Here is a 15930-nt window from a genome sequence, read left to right as displayed (position 1 = left end):
GATATATAGGAGAAACATAACCGTTGAGGCTTTCATGCTCACAAGGAGGTCAGGGCATCCCCACCACCAAGTAGACTCTGGTCAAGAGTAGATCATGGTCGAAGGAAGCCACTGGATCTATCAGATGGAGAGTCGGCAGGTGCTACCTGGAGGGGAGGAATCTCCTACAAACCTGCATCCCATAAGCTTACGTTATCCTGGAAGGGAAATGTTAAAACAAAGAGACACATGATATAATCTGTATGGTTTCCCTCCTAGGGCAGATAGTCGGTTTGTGGGAGGTGGGGAGGCAATTAGAATCTTACCCATTAATGCCTAGTTTGAATTTTACTAACCCCCCTCCCCGATCTAGAAGAGATTGGTTGCAGCACTTGCTGCTCCAATGGGAGTTCCCAAGGGTGGGAGACTCAGGAGCCCTGCAAAAGCAATCCCCCCCCCAAAAAAAAACAAACCTAGGGAATCCATCCTGACAGCAGTCATCTAGATCCTGGCCCACTTTTGAGAGGCCAGCAGGGTCCCAGATTTTCTCCCCTTGCCTGGCAACAGGAATGGCAGACACTTTAGCCCCGGGGAGGTGTGGGTCTTGCAGGACCCCCTCCTAGCCAGCCCTTTTGCTGCTTCAGGCCAGCTCTCCGCTCCTCCCCAAATCCAACCCCCCCCCCCCGCGGCCGAGCAAGGGAAACGCGCTCTGCACACGCTCAGAGAAGCGCGGCAAAGCCCTCCCTCCGCCGCCGAGCGGACGGAGACGGGCGCTCGACCCACCCTGACCGGCGCAGCGGGAGGGAAGGAAGGAAGGAAGGAAGGAAGGAAGGAAGGAAGGAAGGAAGGAAGGAAGGAAGCGGGGCTCGGGCGGCGTGTGCCGGCCGCGGGGGCGCCTTCGCTGCTCGGCGGGCACGTCCGCTCGGTCTCCGCGGCGCTCGCTCCGCCCTCCCGCCGTGCAACAGTTTCTCCAAAGTTGCGCCTGCAGCGGCGGAGCCAGGGAAGGGAAGGGCAGGAGGAGGCGCCGAGCGAGGAGGAGCGGGCGGCGGCCGCTGGGGCAGGAGATGCCCGCAGGAGGAGCAGGAGCAGGAGGAGGAGGAGGAGGAGGGAGGCGGGATCGAGCCGCCGCGGGCGCCCCAGGCAGCCCCTGGGAACAGCCGCCGCGCCTCCGGGGAGCAGCCAGCCGCCGCGCCCGCCCGCCACGCAGCCGTCTGGCCGGCCGGAGGGTCGCTCGGCCCGCCCCCCGCGTCAGGGATGCCGCGGCCGGGGCGGCCCCTGGCGCTGTGGCCCGGCTGCTGCTGCTGCTGAAGGCCTGAGCGGCGGCGGAGGGAGTGAGGCAGGCGGGCGGGCGGGCAGGCTGGCTCCGGGCTGCTGCGGCATGGGCGCCAAGCAGACCAAGGGATGCGCGGCGCCGGGCTCCGGGAGCAGCCCTCCGACGGCGCCGGCCAACTGCGCCCGGCGGAAGGCGGCGTCCCGGGAGCGCGGGGACTTCCTGGCGTCCCTCGTGGCGCGGTCGGGCGAAAAGTTTGGCAAGGGGGGCGGCCTCCCGCCCTACCACCGCCGCATCGGCATGATCCAGGACATGCTGCGCCTCGTCAAGCAGGGCAGGCAGGAGGAGGCCACCGACCTGCTCAAGCACCTGCGCCAGGTAAGGGGGCACGGGAGGCGGGGGGCGGGGGGGGGAGGGAGAGCGGGAGGCAGTGCGCCCTCGGGGGCCAAGACGACCACCCCGCCTATCTGCCCGAGACCCCCAGGCTGGCCCGGGGAGGGAGGGGGGTTGGAGAAAGAGGGTCGCGGAAGGCGTGGCTGCCCCCCCCCTCGAACCCCCGTTCCCTCCGCCGGTCGAGAGGCAGGATCCGACCCGCGCTTGGCAGCCGGCCAGCTGGAGGGGCGAGGGCTGCTGGATCGCGGCGCTGCATGCGGGGAAGGGGGGCTCCTCGGTGGGGATCAGCCCGGATCAGGGCCAGGCACGGGACCCGGGGCGATGGGGAGCCTCCCCCGGGCAGGAGCTCTTTGGGGTTCCTGCGCCCTCCGAGGGCCGGGGCTGCGTCCTGGCCCGGGCTTGGCCCTCCTTTGTGGGCGCCGGCCTCGCTGCTCGGAACGTGACGGAAGCCGTGCGGCCGCTGCTGGGAAGCGCTCGCCCGTGCCGATGCTCCGGGCTCGCTGCTGCTGGTGGCGGGGAGGGAGGACAGGCTCCGCCCGCCAGCCCGGCCCCTGGACCTGCAGCGCGGCAGCCGGCCCGGCCCTGGCGCGCGTCCTCTCGGGGTTTGAGTTTTTGGGGTGTTCCCCCCCCCCCTCTCAAGGCTGCCGGGAGGAGCCGAGTCCGGGAGCCCCCCTTGCAGTGTGGGCTCAATAAAGCCCAGTTCTTTATAGCCTCCTTTTTGCAAGCTTGGCGTTCTTTTGCCATAATATTATTGTGCGGTTGTTCACATGTTATAGACTGTTTCCTGTATTGTTCTTATGTTCTATGTAAACCGCCCTAAGCCTCCGGGGAGGGCGGTATATATAAGCATAATAAATAAAATAATTTATGGCAGAGGGTTATAATAAATCTCGACTTGGGGGTGGGGGTGTTGAGTGGTGGGACTCGGTTCCCTTTTGGACTTGGGTGGGCAGAGCCATAGCTAGCTCACTCCTCCCCCCCCCCCACAAGAATATAAAATTGCACCCCCTGTGCCATTTTTTTTGGTAAAAAATGAGTAACAAGTAATAACATAATGCTTATTTTACAGATGCTTGTGATTCTGGGTGTGTGTGTGTGTGTGTGTGTGTATGTGACCGTCAAGTCGCAACTGACTTTTGGTGACCCGGAAGGGTTTACAAGGGAAGAAACTAACAAAAGTGCCCCATCTTATAAACCAGGGGTATTCAAACTGAGGCCCACCAGATGTCAATGGACTACAATTCCCATGAGCCCCTGCCAGCGAATGCTGGCAGGGGCTCATGGGAATTGTAGTCCATGGACATCTGGAGGGCCGCACTTTGACTACCCCTGTTATAAACCCTCAATGTGTTTTCATTCGGCTGTTAACCAGGACCGACCCTGCTTTTCTTCCAAGCTCTGTTGAGATCAGGGCAGGGGTCGGTTACCCGCAAGCCTCTACTGTGCAAAGGTGTGTCGATTTCTGAAAGAAAACCTTGCGACTTCTACAGTGCAATCCAAAGCAGAGTTTATGCCTGTCTGTTCCGTAGATTTAGAAAGTTATAACCCACTTCAGGATTGCAAAGTATTGCCCGCATTAGCAAAACCATCTGTCATCAGTCATAGTTGGATGTTTTTTCCTAGAGAGGATAATGAGCCACGAGAAGCTGGTTGCCGTTCAGGTGGCGCCGCCCCAAGAGATCTGGATTCAAGGAGAGTCTTGGCCCGCTTTGCAAAGCACGGTTAAAGGTTTTCTTTTCGCGCTGGAGGACGAGCGGAGGAAACTTGGCGCGAGACTCGGGCCGACGTTCAGAGGCGAATCCGTGGAGATTGGAGGCTTTGTGTATAAACAGTGTTTGCGGCGATGTTAGCAAATGTGTCATCTCTTTGGGGCAGAGGTTCTCTTCTTGTTCAGTAGACCTAGATGGCTGGAATGCTTTGGCGATTATGAGCAATGACTCTGAATGGCAGGGTTCAGCCAAAAGGAGCTGCCAAACCCATCTCTTACGGAGCTTCCTGAGAAGGGTTGCCCACAGTTAGTACTCTGATGAAAGACCCCCAAGGAAGACTAGGGTTGATCCACGGGGAAAGCAATGGCAAGTTTCCCAATTCGGAGGCGGTAAACTTCTAAATCCCAGAGCCAGGAGGCAAAAGCAGGAGAGGACCCCTGAGTCTTGTTGTTGGCCCTCCAGAGGAGCATCGTTGTCCATGGTGAGACAGGATGCTGATGGACCATTGGTCTGCCCCAACTCTTCTTCTGTCTTCCAGTCATGCTTGTCTCTTGCCTTGAAACGACTGGGGTCATGATGGATCAGCTGCAATGAGAAAGCCCACCGTTGTCATTATTTTTTAAGCCACAATCTTCTCCTTGAGTTTGTGTGAAATTTAGGAGCCAGGAACGCAGAGCAAACAAGAAAATTGTAGTAGTACTCACTGGTTGATGGGCAAGGGTAAGGAGTCGCCTTGTGCCACGACGGGTCAGTTAATGTTGATTTCCAAGTGTCTCGTTTATATTTGTATGCCAGAAATTACACACACACACACACACCCCTCTTCCACAGTTTTGTGGCTTGTATTTTTGAATCCTGTTTTTTGGAAGCCGCCTGCCTTGGGAGATGTCTAGCAGAAGTCAATTGGCCACTGTTGCTGTGCTGCAGATATGCAGCTGAAGTCCTCATAAATAAGTAAAGTGTATTAAGCAAGCAAAACTTTGAGAGCCGTGAGGCCGATCGCTCTTGGGCCCTGAGGAATGTAATCGCAGCCACCGTCTCGGAGGGAGCGCACTGGAATTGCGCATGCGTTATCCTCGCCTTTCGATTGTGGCCTTGAGTGAGTTTAATAATTTTGAGGCTGTAATTTCCTGTGCTATAAAACACGGTCAAAGGGAACCGCCTTCTGAAATGTGCTACTTAATGTGGGCTGGGAGGAGATTAAATGGCTAAGAATTATAAAAAGAGGGTCGAGTTAGTAGATTGAAAAGTCACGGGGGCTGGATTGTGGTACGGAGACCGCGAGGTGTAGGACTTTCAGGTATTCCTTAAGCCCCTTTCCTCAATGCCAGACTGGCTTTTCTTCTCCACGGCTGGCTGCCGTCCTCTCTGAGTCAGTTACATGCCGTCGTAGCTGAAAATTCAGCCTCTCTGTTAAGCCAGGTTGAGGGTTGTGTGGAAAGTTCTCCATTTCTCTGCCCGGAGCCTCCCTGAGGGGAATTGTCCGCGAGATAGCTCCCTTTTGGGCCGGTTAAGGCAGGTCATAAAAACAGGCGTCACTGCAAACAAGAGTACAGAACAGGGGTCAATAACCTTTAATAACAAAAAAGCCATCTGACGTCAGAACTCAGAGTACGAGATCAACAAAAGAACACTGTAAAAGGCTGGCTGCATAACTGAAAATATGTTTATTTCTATATGTGCTATAATACTCTGCTTTCCTCTCCGGGGGGAACAAAAGGGGGTTACAGCACTGTTGTCCCTTTCCCCATTTTATTCTCACAATAATCCACACCAGAGCACAGATCAGGCTGAGATAAAGTCAGGGGCCTAAGGAGCCACCCCAGAGAGCTTCCACGGCGTAGCAGGGATTCGAATCCGGCTCTCCGGATCCTTGTCTGATACTGTGCTGTCTCTCTACAGCTCAACATTACAGATAATTGACATGTTGATCGATAATCCGTGAGGTTTTCTGCAGCAGCCAAAACAGCGTTTGTTTGGGACTCTTTTAATAAGCAGCAGCACACACAAGGTTGCACGGTAAGTAATAAATATACACAAGAGTCTTCCATGATGCACAGATTGATCCCGACGCACTAAAACAATCACGCAGGATGCTCTGGTTACTTATTTATTATTTAAGATCAGCTCTCGTTTGGGCCGCTTCCTGCTAAAGGACTCAAAGCAACCTGTGTTTGTCCAGTAGAAATGCTATGGTTTATTAATCAACATGTCAGTTATCGGTAATGTTGTACAGGAAGAAGAAGAAGAGAAGGTTTTTATGCTCTGCTTTTCTCTACTCTAGGGAGTCTCAAATTTTGGCTCTCCTTCCTTTCCTCACAGCAGGCACCTTGTCAGGCAGGTGGAGCTGAGAAAATTGTGACTGGCCCAGGGTCACCCTGGAGGCCTCATGTGTCTCCAAGTCACTTTTCCTTCCTCTCCCCACAACAAGCACCTTGAGAAGCAGGTGGAGCTGAGAGAGTCCTGAGAGAACTGTGACTAGCCCAAGGTCACCCAGAAGGCCTCATGTGTCTCCAAGCAGCCGACAGTCACCTTCCCTTCCTCTCCCCACAAAAGGCACCTTGAGAAGCAGGGGGGGCTGAGAGAGCTCTGGAAGAACTGTCTGGGCCAAGGTCACCCTGTGGGCCTTATGTGGAGGATGAGTGGGGAAATCAACCCCAGTTCTCCAGATTCCAATGTTTTCAACCACTACACCAGATGTTAGGCTAGCGAGCTTTCTCACACTGACTTCATTGTTGATCCGTTGCTCTACATTTTGGCTCTCTGGTTTTTAAGAGGTTCTGACCCCCCCCCATACCTTCACCCTCTGTCCGCTGTTGTGTTTGACTGTTGCTGAGCTTGCAGAGGTCTGCTGTTGTGTGTGTGTGTCTTTGCAACAGCGCACAAGTATTGGCTAGCGAAGAACGTTAATGCATTACGCAAATGATTCTCTATAGTAATTGAGTTACATCTGCTGAGAATTAATTATAGGAAGCAAGAGAGCCTGGCCTGGCCTGACCTGGCCTCAGGAGGCCAGTGGAGAACTTGGCATGGTTCCTTAGTGGAAGAGGAGGAGGAGGAGGGCTGTGCCCAGTTTAATTTGTCGTGGAAAAGAGCCTCACCAGGAGATACTTTAGATTGGTCCTTTTCCCGTTTGACTCTCCTGGATTCCCTCAGAATATCCTGAGGATTCTATTTGGGGGAAGGTACTGAGAAATCTCTGGCAGATGTCATCTCCCTCCCATACAGCAATTCTTTTGGAGACTAAAGTTGTGTTAAGAACAGCCCTGCTGAATCAGAACAGTGGACCCTCTAGTCCAGCCTTGCCTAACCATTGAGAACCCTGGAAATATTCTTCAGGCTTCAAGGGACCCCAAAAGTGGCTCAATTGTGCAGAATACGATCGGGAAGCATAGTAGGGTACACGCCCACCTGAGGCCCCTCCCACCCCCACCACCTCCAGGCCCATCATTGGAAATTTGAGGAGGGGGGGAGGAGTCGACATGACTATATATGGTCATAAAAAAGGTAAAGGTAAAGGTATCCCCTGTGCAAGCACCGAGTCATGTCTGACCCTTGGGGTGACGCCCTCTAGCGTTTTCATGGCAGACTCAATATGGGGTGGTTTGCCAGTGCCTTCCCCAGTCATTACCGTTTACCCCCCAGCAAGCTGGGTACTCATTTTACCAACCTCGGAAGGATGGAAGTCTGAGTCAACCTTGAGCCGGCTGCTGGGATTGAACTCCCAACCTCATGGGCAAAGCTTTCAGGCGGCTGCCTTACCACTCTGCGCCACAAGAGGCTCATTGTATATATGGTCATATCACCTAATAAATAGTTAACTAATTTTAAAAAATAGATCATAGAATCATAGAGCTGGAAGGGATCTCCTGGGTCATCTAGTCCAACCCCCTGCACTATGCAGGACACTCACCACCCTATCGCTCATCCACTGTCCCCTGCCACCCCCTTGAACCTTCACAGAATCAGCCTCTCCGTCAGATAGCTCTCCAAGGGTGGGTGGGGGGAGACTGCAGAAAGTTGTGGGAAGAAATCATATTTGCGGGGAGCTTGAAATATGCACGTAAACTTACTGCTTTTTTACCTACAATGCGCTATTGATGCTTAGTATATTGAAATGTGTTGTCAGGCATGTTCATGAAATTGGAGTCTCTCCGTCTTGTACACTCAAACTGGGAAAGCGAGAGGCTGCGAAATGCTAAGTAGGTTGCAGTAAATGGGCAGACGGTGCTATTCTTGGGCAAATGTTTCTCTCTGAGAAGTCGAAAAAGCTGCAAACAGAACACAAATGTAGTAAACAAAGGGACAGGTGCGATTTGAACGAACGTACAGTCATAGCAGGAGCAGTGAAATATTTGGATATCAAATCTCCTCACGCTGAAAACACTAAAGCCTTTAATAGTGGAGTCTCATATACACCAAATTGCATTGCGTTGAAACGATAACCAGATGCTTGAAAATACATATGTGTACATTAATGCTATACATTGGCTTACATTTTAAAAGCCCTACTTCACTTGTTGCACGAGGAAAATGGCTTTACAAAGCTTTTAACTCATTTCAAAAGAAACGAAATTAATAGGGTTTTTTTTGCAGTGCTCCACAAAAACATCTGTTTTTTCATTGGAAAAGTTGCAGAAAAACAGGGGGAGGGGTCTTCAGGGAAAAACGCACAGACTTTTTCTTGATTTTTCCATTTTTCCCACTTATCAACAGAGTTTACATACCAAAATTACCCATAGGCCATTTCTTTCTATTTGCTGTCTCTGACACTGTAATTTGCATTACAACATATTCTTTGGATACTTCTGGTCTTGAGAATATGTTTTGCATGGAAATCAATAGTCCATGTGTAGGCATTTCCAAAGAGCCTCTAGTGGCGCAGAGTGGTAAGGCAGCAGACATGCAGTCTGAAAGCTCTGCCCATGAGGCTGGGAGTTCAGTCTCAGCAGCCGGCTCAAGGTTGACTCAGCCTTCCATCCTTCCGAGGTTGGTAAAATGAGTACCCAGCTTGCTGGGGGGTAAACGGTCATGACTGGGGAAGGCACTGGCAAACCACCCCGTGTTGAGTCTGCCATGAAAACGCTAGAGGGCGTCACCCCAAGGGTCAGACATGACCTGGTGCTTGCACAGGGGATACCTTTACCTTTAGGCATTTCCATGCCCCCCTCCCCTGCCCATGGACTCTGCTGCAGACCTCTCACTCATGTGGGTAACCATGAAATGCATGCTTTACCAGGTAACCGAGTCTCTCATTTGCCAGATGCCATCTCTGGGCTATAAAAGTGGAACATCTCAGTGCATCAATTCTGTGCATTTCTCAGGGTGCTTAAAAAATCTTTGTCGCCTGGGGGAACCTCTTGGTCTGCCCGTTTTTTCAGACTTCTGGCAGCCGACGACACCCTTGCATGCTAATCTCTTGTTACTGACACGCTGGAATGTTGTCGGATTCGTGAACCCCTGCACCTGCCTTGCGGGACTGACGGAAGATGCTGCTGATAATTTGTGTGTGTGTGTGTGTGTGTGTGTGTGTGTTTCATTACATCCGAGTGGAATGAACACTTGTTTGTGCGAGGCTGTCATTTGTTGCCTGCCTGTTCCGGACCTGCTGTGACTGCATTATATCTTTGCTGATTACAGGGCATTAGTCAGAGCGCTTTCCCCAGCATCACGTTACAAATCTCACTTTTTTACATTAAGTGGCCCTAAAAAGTCTAATAACGCTGTTAGCGATTGAGATGCGGGTTCCTGCTGGCACCGGGCCTGCCTAGCAGCTTTCCCCTTCTGTGCCTGTTTCCCATCAGTCGTATGCAGGAGAGTTGCCCTGGAGTGGTAACCTTGTAAACAGGGCTGGCAAAATATTCCCAATTTGCAGAGCAAGGCGGTGTACGCTGTAGCCGTGAATTGTGCAGAGGTCACTAGAGAGCACTCATTCATACCCACAGCCTCGGGAATGCCTCGGGTTGCCAACCTCCTTGGGGTGGCTGGAGATCAGGGAATACAGCTCTCTCTGGGCAATAGAGGTCACTTTTGGAGGTGGACTAGGGATGCCGGTCCCCCAGGTGAAGCTAGGGGATGCCCAAGAATTACAATTCATTTCCAGGCAACAGAAGGCAGTTTCCCAGTACCTCTCCTGAGAAGCTCCATCCCTCAGGTGTCCTCTGCCTTTTTGAACTCTACATGGACATTTGAATACCTGACACAGCATGGCGGGCACCAGCAACAAAATGGCTGCTGCAGGAGGCGGAGCCAGCCAGGAAATGATGGCCACAGCTTCACCGCAGTAACTCAGTGCAGGTCCTTGTGCTGTGGGGGGCACCTGCTGTTCCACTTCTTCTGGAGAAAAGGGCGGCTTTGCTCGCAGCTGCACAGTCAATCGAATCTCCAATAGTCAGAAGAGTGATTAGTTAAAATCCCTCCCTGGCCCCACCCACTTCCTAAAGCAGCTTTGTGGGTGCCAGAAAACCTGTGAGTGGGCGCCTCCCAATTCTTTTGCTTTCTGAGTCGAAAGCTTTATGGTGCACCCCTGTCAGGGTCCGGGGAGGGCCCGTGGGAGAGTCGGTGCGGGGAGCCCCTGACAACCCCCAATGGAAGCTGTCCCCCTCCTATACCTGTGCAGTCGGCAGGCCTTCCCCAGGTGCCTGGTGCATTGCCTCTGACTGGCTGCCGTGTCTTCTTCTCTCCTCTTGCATGGCTAAATAGGAGGAATCAAAAGGCCCAGCTTGGCCCACAGGGGCTGTTTGAAATCCCTGCAGGCCAGTTAGGAATTCGCTTCCTCTTATCTGCCAAGAAATAAAAAGCATCTCGCGTCCGATAATCTGAGTTAACCCAAGGCAGGCAGTTAAAAGTGTGCGTGTGACAGAGACAGACCGACAGAATACGAAAAGAAAGCTGTTTTTTTTTAGCGCTGTTTCTCTTCAGCATCCTTCAGGGCTGCGTGGCTGGTGAGGTTTTTTGTCCTTGTCGCTTGAAGGCTTTGGTGGTGTCCCTTTGGTCCTCCTGCGGAGGAACTACCTGATCTGTCAGAGGGATCTTTTTAAAAAATCCCGTCTTGGCCTCAATAACTGGAAACCGCGACGTCTGTGAGGTGACAGCTCGGGCCAAATGGGGAAGGCTGCAAACAAAAGGATTTCGTGGCTCGGAGATAGCAGTGAAAAATGATTATGGTGTAGTTCTTCCGACTAATCCGGAGAGATAAGAGTACAGCAGAATGGAGGGGAAGTTAAGACAGAAAGAAGCCCAGGCCCCAGGAGCCGGCTTCACAGATAACAGTGTGGCTCGTCTCACTGCTGTTCTGTTGCTCTCTTTCTGTGAAGAAGAATCGAAGGAGTGGCATGGGGAAACGGGGTGGCAGTAGGGTTGCCAGCCTCCAGGAGGGGGGTTGCAGATTTCCTGGAATTGCACTGATCTCCTGGCTGCATATATTGCTCATTCGTTTTTTAAAAACAGCATTTATTTATTTGTTTATTGTATTTCTATGCCGCCTTCTCCCGAGGCTCAGGGCGGTTTACACCAAACGTTGGGACATAAAGCGCAATTCAGAACCATAACATCCGTAGCAGCAATAACAGACGATTCCGTAATGGAAGGCATAACAGGAGCCAGCTTGGTGCCGTGGTTAGGAATGGAGACTTCTAATCTGGTGAGCCAGGTTTGATTCCCTGCTCCCCCACATGCAGCCAGCTTGGGTGACCTTGGGCTCGCCACAGCACTGAGAAAGCTGTTCTGACCGAGCAGTAATATCAGGGCTCTCTCAGCCTTACCCACCTCACAGGGTGTCTGTTGTGGGGAGAGGAAGGGGAAGGCGATTGTAAGCCGCTTTGAGACTCCTTCGGGTATAGAAAAGCGGCATATAGGAACCAACTCTTCTTCTTCTTCAGTAATATCAGGGCTCTCTCAGCCTCACCTCCATCACAGGGTGTCTGTTGTGGGGAGAGGAAAGGGAAGGCGAATGCAAGCCACTTTGAGACTCCTTTGGGTAGAGAAAAGTAGCATATAAGAACCAACTTTTCTTCTTCTATTATGGGGAATTGTCGTTACCCGCCATGAGCCACTGTTTGGGAGTGGCAGGCTATAAATTGAATTATAAATAAAATAAAGTTTTGCTGCTTCGGTGGGGCTTACTCCCCCCAGGTTAGCATGCCGTGCCTAGGACTGCAGCCTGAATCCCACCAATTAGACTTGACTTTGCACCGAAGTAGGGCTGGACAATGGAGCCAAAGTATGTTCTCCGTTTGGGGAAAAAGAAAATAATTTGAAGGTCCCCTTGTGTGATCTTGATCGCACAAATCTCTTGGAAAAGAGAACGGAAGCACAGAAAAACAGCACAGCGGTTGGCCATCGCTAGTAAATCTGGAGATTAATTTTAGGTGGTGCATTAAGTGTAGAGTCAGATGATTTGTTTCCTTACAATGCTCAGTTTGTATTGCTGTTGTATGTGGGATCTTGAGGGGTGGGGTGGGGGGCTGGAGCCTTTTCAGTGGCACTAGGGTGGGTGAGGCATTGTGGCTAGCTTATCAGCTGTACTCCGAAAGTCTTGCAGACTCTGGCAGAACGACTGCTTTAGCTGTGCCAGCAATGTTAACTGGTCTTCGGGGCCAGCGCTTGTCTCTGGAGCAGAGATTCCCAACCAGTGGTCCGTGGACCCCTGGGGGTCCACAGGAGCTCTGGAGTGGTATTGGGGGGGGGGTCCAGGCTGTCATGTCAGCTCCTGTTCTTCTTTCCAGTCTACATGAAGCAGTACAGGGGGATGGAACCATGGGGAAGGGGCAAAAGGAGGACTAAGTATGTATGTAGTGATGTCACTTCCAGACTGGGGGGCGTGGCCAGGTGACATCACTTCCGGGGCTCCTCAAAGTCTGAAAAATTATTTCAGGGTCAAAAGGTTGGAGACGGCTGCTATGGAGGATAAAACAGGGATAGAGGAAAATAACCTACAGGGAGGGAAGACATATATGCAAAGAATAGCTTTCTTGCTCCAGGAGCCGATCAGCCTTGGAGAGTTTTTGGAGTCTCCTTCCCTGCTTGTTGTTCAGGAAAAAGCTGGTAGGGTGACTGAAGAGGGACATGGGGCATGTGCAGAGTGTTTTTCTTCAGCACTGGATAACCACAGAAGGCATTGCCAGATTGTGGGGCTGGGAAGGCAGAATCACGTGGGAGGTTTGATTTCCCAGCAGAAATCCAGAGCTCAACCCACTTGGTTCCCTATACCCTTCACCTATTAAGATCAGTTTTCCCCCGATATGCAATAATGCCAGCAGTATATTATGTGCCAATCAAAGCAAACTGGCTTTTAATCTATTGAAAATTGCATTGCAGCTCCCAAGTGGATCGATCGAAACGAAAGCCGTTTAAATCACCAGGAAAAATAAAGGCCGTTTCAAAGCACGGATTTAAAACCAGAATTGCCGGCTGTTGTTATTAGCTACTTCTTAAATAAAACTGCTTTTGTTAAAATGATACAAACATATTGATTTCAGAGTCCTCATACTGCTTCAAAACAGGCCCTGTGAATTTCTTCAGTATTTAAGTCTTGGTTATTCAATTTAGTATGTTTGCTGGGTTTTTTTTTAAAATCCATATCTCCTTTTTAGATAACTTGAGGCTGATGACAGTGTCAATCTCCGAAACCAGGGGTAGTCAACCTGTGGTCCTCCAGATGTTCATGGATTACAATTCCCATGAGCCCCTGCCAGCGAATGCTGGCAGGGTCTCATGGGAATTGTAGTCCATGAACATCTGGAGGACCACAGGTTGACTCCCCCTGTCCTAAACTGCAGCCGTGTCATGTTTTTGTAGAGCGGTGCATGTTGGAATCATCACCAAGGAGGGAATTCTTTTCCCCCTCCCTTGCGTTCCCTTCTGCTTTCACAGCGCAGTCCTGAGCATAGTGAAACCCTTATACAATCCATTGAAGTCAATGGATTTAGAGGGATGTAACTCTGTTTAGAATTGCATTGCTCTGTTTCCAACTCACCACAGCAAATCTAATCCCAAAGCAAGGCCCGATGGGTGGTTACCGGCAGATCTGGAATAAAAGCTCACCTTCCTGCAGGTAACATCTGGGATGCCGGCAGGCCCCCCTGAAGCCATAAGATAAGCACAAGAATGACTGTGCTGTATCATGGCTGTCAAAGATGTCCCCCCCCCTCTGCAAATTTTTACAAACAAAGCAAAGGGAGGAGGGGAAGCAGCTTTTCATAAATTTACCGTTGCTTTCCCTGTCCCACTTAGCATTTGCTTATTCCCAGGGATTTATAGCTGCATTCTCCATCCCGCTCCAAGCTGTGTACAGCCAACGTCTGCAAAATAACAGATTACGGGGGTGGTCTGTTTACGTTCACGGGTAAGGGAAAAGGTATCCTGCTCGTGCTCAGAATCCCCCCTCTTTCTCTGTTCCAAGCAAGCCGGCTTCAGATTTGACCTTGATGGCTGCTGAAGGTTGCAGATTCTTTGTGGGTCAAGGTTTCCAGATACCAGTGATGAAGGAAGCTTGGAACTCTCGGAAGCTTTATCCCCTGGAAATCTTGTTGGTCTTTTCAGGTACCACTAGCCTCGAATCTTGCTCTTCTGCTGCAGACCAACACAGCCACCCGCCTGATACGACCAGTGGCGAGTAAGCTGCCTGGGCCCACGCAGGTTCTTGGCCCTGGGAACGAATCACCAGGCTGGCTCCCCTTGATTAAAAACAGCTGCGTTTTTAATCTGCCCCTGACAAATTTAAGCCCCTGTCTGTCTGCACACCGATTACGGTACCTGTATTTTCATCCTGGAGGTTTAGGAAGGATCAGTTTCTGTCGGTGCCCCCGAGCAACATTTGGGAGGCCGCTTGCTTCTCCCTGACCTTGGAGTATTTCCTGGAAATTATGCAAGGCTTTGGTTAGAGCGGCTTCCGGTGATTGGGGCCAAAAAGTCACGCACAGTCCTGTTGATTTCATTTCTCGTTTTCTGTTGACGTTGTCCACAAGAGAAACTGAGGGGGTTCGTATTCTTACTCAGAGCATTTCCAACCTGCCTTTCTCCAAAACGGGAACTGCGGCAAGGCTAAAATGGAACTCTGAAGAGGAAAGGGAGCGGATGGGGCATGGTAACGTGCCGGGACTGTCGAGTGGAATCGTCTAAAAAAAAGTATTATGATGGACAGGCAGGCCAGAAGATGACCTCTTGGCTGTCAGGCAAAGATGACCTTGATTCTCCTACCATTGGGTCCAGGCTGACCCTGTTCTCCTGGGAGGTGAACTTCTGCCCTTGGTACGGTCCATGCCGCGATGCAGTCAGAGAATCCCTCTTGGCATGTCTCTGGCTTGCCTTCTTCCTAGACAGTCTGTTTTCTACCAGTGCTGGGAGCAGCCGACTATAGCCCCCCCCCTCCCTGCAGCAGTGTGCTCCTCACTCGATCAGTTTGCATTAAATCTATGGACATAATTTGACCCGCCGTTCGGGTCACTAGAAAAGCCATTTTGGTGATTGGCTCCCGGTGTATGACATTCCGCCGTGACTCTTTTGCTTCAGGAGGAGCAGGCAAGGAGGTAAAGCATTAGGGGACTTGGTGGGTGAGGAGAAGGAGTGGGCGTGGTCTCCTGGGTCCCTCTGGCACTCCCCACAGCCGTAGTTTTAGGGGGATGTACCCAATGCCAGAACAGGGATCCTTTTGGCGTGCCACCCACCCTGTGGCTCAACAGTCTCCCTGCCTGAGCTGATTGAGGCAGGATGCCCATGCTAAGGTTGGGGAAGGGCTTACTGTCCTTTAGAGCAGGGGTAGTCAACCTGTGGTCCTCCAGATGTTCATGGACTACAATTCCCATGAGCCCCTGCCAGCGTTTGCTGGCAGGGGCTCATGGGAATTGTAGTCCATGAACATCTGGAGGACCACAGGTTGACTACCCCTGCTTTAGAGGTTCTGCTGTTACATGACTGGCCGATTGCAGAAGCTCTGCTCAGCCCCATGGTGTTTACGTGATGGGTGCTGCAGAATTCAGTATTGTCCACCATGGTATTTAACACTGACATGAGACCACCAGGGGAGGCCGTCAAGGGATTTGGAGCAAAGTGCCACGGGTACATGGATTAACCACATTTGTGGCAGGGCGTGAGAGGAGAGGAGGGCTGGTTTTTTATACCCTGCTTTTTGCTACCCAAAGGAGTTCTAAAGCAACTTACAAACACCTTTCCTTCTTCTTCATGCAAGGCAGGCGGGGCCGCGAGAGCTCTGAGAGAACAGTGACTGGCCGAAGGTCTCCTAGCAGGGTTTGTGCGAAGGAGCGGGGGATCAAACTCGGTTCTCCAGCGTAGAGTCTGCCACTCTTAACCCCTACACCACGCTGGCTCTTGCTTAGAGGGATGCTGTGTGAAAGCAACCTTTTGCTCATTAGAAAAAGCTCTCATCTGTGGCATGCTAGCTTTGCCTAGACAGGAGGGACTATTTGATATGGGGAAGTATTTTAGCCTCCTGACCTCCCCGCTTTTTGAAAATGTGTAGGCTTGACCCGAAACCACCTTTGGCTTGACAGCCTTCCGTGATCCGCTGTGACATTTCAGCTGCTCCTTAGCCAGGGATTTCTAGGAACATGTAACTAGGCT

General features: G+C 51.7%; 1 protein-coding gene across 1 annotated transcript in view; it reads left to right on the top strand.

Moving 5' to 3' along the window:
- The first annotated feature begins 849 nt into the window (after nt 1–849).
- The window catches only part of LRRC75A (leucine rich repeat containing 75A), a 58858-nt gene continuing 43777 nt past the window's right edge, over nt 850–15930 (top strand). The window contains exon 1 of the mRNA XM_077311243.1: nt 850–1627. Coding sequence (XP_077167358.1) covers nt 1358–1627 — 270 coding nt within the window. The 5' untranslated portion in view covers nt 850–1357. The remainder of the gene's footprint in view (nt 1628–15930) is intronic.

The sequence above is a fragment of the Paroedura picta genome, chromosome 15 (genome assembly GCF_049243985.1).
Source record: "Paroedura picta isolate Pp20150507F chromosome 15, Ppicta_v3.0, whole genome shotgun sequence".
In the NCBI taxonomy this organism is placed as follows: domain Eukaryota; kingdom Metazoa; phylum Chordata; class Lepidosauria; order Squamata; family Gekkonidae; genus Paroedura; species Paroedura picta.
Note: the sequence above shows the minus strand (reverse complement) of the source record. Positions and strands in the feature narration are given on the sequence as shown.